General features: G+C 38.3%; 1 protein-coding gene across 1 annotated transcript in view; it reads right to left on the reverse strand.

Annotated features, from left to right (window-relative positions):
• The window catches only part of AADAT (aminoadipate aminotransferase), a gene marked incomplete in the record, with an annotated part of 25,791 nt that overhangs the window by 19,078 nt on the left and 2,037 nt on the right, over nucleotides 1-4,676 (reverse strand). Inside the window, 1 exon segment of the mRNA XM_072406051.1 lies at nucleotides 1,129-1,197. Coding sequence (XP_072262152.1) covers nucleotides 1,129-1,197 — 69 coding nt within the window.

Raw genomic sequence — 4,676 nt, forward strand, 5'->3', positions numbered from 1 at the left:
TTGGCTTTTTTTGTTTTACCTACCATAACCTATTTATTCTTTCTTAATATTTGACAAGCACATGCAATTCTACACATGTGTTTATTCTTGTACTTGTTAAGGAGTCACACACTTTCAAATGACTTCTGTAAAGAAATGTACAAGTTTAGAACTGGAATTGAGTTTATCATTATAGCTAAACAGGTAAATTTAACTGCTTTCCTAAATGACCAATGTTCAATATTCAGAGATCCTACAAATATTGCATGCGGAGACCACAAAAAATATTTATGCTCACTGTAAAAGTTATACCAACCCGTAAAAATCTAACATATTGCAAAAGCCAATAAATACACTGATGGTAGGGTGAAATGTGCCTATGTACAAATTATATTATGGAACACAATGAATTTCTCATGAGCAAATCAATCAGCCATTAATCTCACACAGCAAACAACTGTGGCAAATGAATACCTGCTTTATACATGAATTTGTAAGCATTTACAGAGTACATTTACTGGGCTGGAGGTCATATATTTACTGCAGCCATTTTGCTAACCTATAATCTCCTCTGACATACCAAATATGCATGCAGCAATAGAGTAATAGTATAGGTAAATGTACACATATACACATTCACTCTTTTACCATTTTGTTACATGATTAGATTATTAGTGGTACATTTCTACTTAGTTCTATTATTTGTACTATTTTTTTTTTAGTTACTACCATTTCAGTGAACTATCAAATGTGTATGTATCAAAGTGATTGACAAGATAAATATCATATAATCCTGTTATGCAGTTTTTAAAAAGAAACTTAATCATATTTGCAGGCAGAATATAATTGATATTTGTATTCATATCAGAGCACTTTGCATGTACTTCCAAATAACTAATGACTACTAAAAAACAGCTCCTATGCTTCCTAGATTGCAGTAAATTTTGTGCGCTTGCATTTTTTTTTACTAAGCTGTTGCCTTTAAGTAGGTCCTCTGACTGAGTGTGCCAATTCTTCCAAAGGTTTAGGTTTTCCTGTATTAGAAGAGTTTACATTCAACACCTCCTCGCCAATGCTAACAAACAGAATTATCCCTGGTCGTAACTAGAATCAAAATTCTACCAGAGGGCACTTCTCTTAAGTACTTACTCATAGCTCTTATAGGTGAGGGTTGTCTAGCCGCACTCACTGCTGTAAGAAACCGTGCGTAATTCATGTCTGTGGATACATAAAAGAATATGTTAAAACAGTTTGTCCCCATTTTATTAAACTTAAAGAAAATATGCTCCCTTGTATTTTATTAACTTAGCATATCTAATGACAAACTGAATACTATGGCCCTGTTTCAGTTATACTATGATAAAAAAACATACAGGTGTGAATGGACCCTGATGGAAACAGTTTTTCTTCCTATGGCCTAACTTCAGAAAAACCCCTGATAAGGGTAATTGTGCATTTACGTGTCGGCAGGGGGTGTAAAAAGCATACTTATTTGCTTCTGACTAAATGCCCCTGAGACAAATTTAACCAGAGAGGAAGTGAGGGAAATTCTCAAACAACAGAAATAAAAACATTTTATTAGCAACCTGTAGGTATGTGAGAATCTCTCTAACAGAGCCCTGGATAGTAGTAAAAGTCTGGGAGGTGTTCTAATCCTTATGTACAATACCTTAGTAAAAGGTCAAAGTTTATGCTGAGACTCTTTAAAGAATTATTGGACTCTCAATAAGCAACATGCATACATGGCCATGGACAATGTTCATTAGCTTATAATTATATAGAGCCAACATATTATGCAGCACTTACACTAATCCTAATGTATTACTGAGTCTCTGGCATATATGACACCTTTTGATGATCTTCTGTACATTTTAATATCTATGTATCTTGGCAGGCTTATGGATTGCTTGTGGGGAAACATGTTTGTGCAATAATTGCTTACCGTGTTAGGGCCACAAGCCATCACATGTGAAACTTAGTGGTATTTATGAATCTCTGACGTTCTTGTGTACTTTTCTGTGCTGGTGTATTTTATGAATAAAAGTTCTACATTCCAAAGTGCACCTCCTGTCAGTCTTTAATATAATAAGTGCAGTATGTAATAGGAAATGTTGTGGTTGAATATTTCCCATTAGTAACCACTATAATGAGGAGTGACAGGGAGAGGAGGAAGATAATTGCACTTGTTATTAGCCATTCCAGTTTTATCTCATCTTTTTATTATACTGCAGCCTATGTATGCTTTGACATTGCCACGGAGCTTAGTTAAAGTAAACCTTTCAATAACTTTACAAGTCTGCATGAATACATTTCTTACATGGCACAATATATAGAAAATGATTGTTTTGTTAATACAAATGTACAATTGATTAAAATGCAGCCCTTGTACATGAGGACAGTTGTCATGATATCATCAGTCTGCTGCAGGCAGGTAGAAGCATTTCCTTTAGTCTCCTCCACCAAAATAATGGGATTGTGACACTGTATACAGGTAAAGGGGGCTCTAAATATCTTCTCAACAAATTATACAAATAAAGGAGACCCTTTAGACCTGCAGTGTTAAACTGTTGCTGGCAGGTGTATCAGGATTTATTAGTATTTCTGATTATTCCACTAGAGAGCCACCTAAGAATTAATCTTTTAGCAAGGTAAATACAAAAACATGGAATACTGAATACATGTGTTGTGGATGTACGGGTAGATTTGTGTACACTGGTCTGTGCCCTTGCTCTTATGTCCTCCTTCCAACAGTAGGTTGGGCTATTTACACACGTGCAATAATTGTCGTTTGAAAGGATCATTCATCATCCTTTCCAAGGACAAACAACTGCACGATGCATGAACAACCCTTCCCAGTTAGATGATATAACAACAGGCACTCCCTGGGGTAAACTGTGTCGTGTGATCTTGCTGATGGACCATTGTATGCATCCAATAAAGATTCCTGACACTTGTAGTCTCACATATCCTTCCACCTTATTATAGCAGCTCCCAGCTGCAGTTGAGCCTGCAGTAGAATGCTGCAGCTCATTGTGGGTCTGAAATGTTCTAATTAAATGGTCTAATTAAATGGTCTAAATATTCTGAGGGTGAAAGGCTGCAGCAGAGGTCTTATCCGTGTCTGACAACTGAGAATAGCTATGAACTAAAATCTCAAAGCCATGACTGCAACCCAGAAGTGTGTGCTGACCCTAAATTAACCCTATGACCCATGAAAAAGGTTACCCTTTAAGATCTTCCTAGATTTGCTGATCATGTGCTTTTTATAGTATAGAGAAGATGATTGGCAGGTTTATGCACATCCCTGGCAGCAGCCATTGGGAAAGTAAAGTTCATTTTGGACATTGACTGGTTAGTCTGGGGGGTTATATATGTGCGGCCTGACATAGGATCAACCCAAGACCCTTGCAATGACTTCCTACATGAGGTACAAATCACTCTCCTGAATGATTCTCAGTGAATGCTAGCAAATGATCTGGTGGGTGTCTTTGGATGTTACTTGAAATGTTACTAGATTAAAAGGTAAAGTCGTATAAAAAGCTGCAATGAGGACTTATCCCACCAGCCTTCACCATCTTGTAGATTTACTGCTAGAAAACTTTCTCCAGCATCTGACACTTCTTTGAATTTTCCCCTCTGTAGATCTCTATGGAACGCCATAAAAAAGACATAGCAGCTGGAACAGCATTGTGTAGCGTTGCACTAGGTATCTGACACTCCGGGAAGTGTCCCGAATGCGACACTCTTTAGCCACTATCACTCTTGTAGACATAGGTGATCAGTGCAGGGACAGCTACGTATTCACACTTTTCTTTACAGCCACTTTAAATTAAGTGCAGGATAGATATACTGTGAACTTTATAGGTGGATCATATCACAGAGCGCCATCAGATAATCTGGTGACAATCATCTCTAACTTTCTGAATTAGGATGATCATATATTTAATGTGGGTAATGATGCCATGGTGACCAAACAGGCTGTATGCATACCTTGTGGCATATTGCTACAGTGCCATTATCATATAAATGGTGAATGGCTAGAACAGCATTTCTACCTTTTTAACACGGGAGAACCCTTAAAATACCTTTCAGATCTTCAGGGAGCCCCTGCTATGGTTACTTTATCCACAACTCACAGTATATTAGTGTGGTGGTCAGTGGGAAGAATGCCTCTGACATTGCTGGCCAGTGGGAAGAATGTCACATTTATAGATAGCCAATAACATCATTGGTGTCACCTGAAGTGACACCAGAGGCACAAATTACTCTGCTCAAGGAACTGCTAGCAACCATCTGGAGGAACACTATGTTAGAGAAAGGATAGGGCATGGGGAGGGTAAATATCATGCGTTAGAAGAAGGATGGGGCACGGAGAGCGTAAATATTATGCGTTAGAGGTAGGATAAGGCACAGGGAGGGTAAATATCACACGTTATACAAAGGATAGGGCACGGGGAGGGTAAATATCACCCGTTAGAGAAAGGATAGGGCACAGGGAGGGTAAAGATCATACCCTAGAGGAAGGAAAGGGCACGAGGGTAAATATCTTGCGTTAGAGGAAGTATAGGGCACAGGGAGGGTAAAGATCTTGCGTTAGAGGAAGTATAGGGCACAGGGAGGGTAAAGATCATACGTTAGAGGTAGGAAAGGGCACAGGGAGGGTAAAGATCATACGTTAGAGGTAGGATAAGGCACAG

This window comes from Pyxicephalus adspersus, chromosome 3 (genome assembly GCF_032062135.1).
Source record: "Pyxicephalus adspersus chromosome 3, UCB_Pads_2.0, whole genome shotgun sequence".
In the NCBI taxonomy this organism is placed as follows: Eukaryota; Metazoa; Chordata; class Amphibia; order Anura; family Pyxicephalidae; genus Pyxicephalus; species Pyxicephalus adspersus.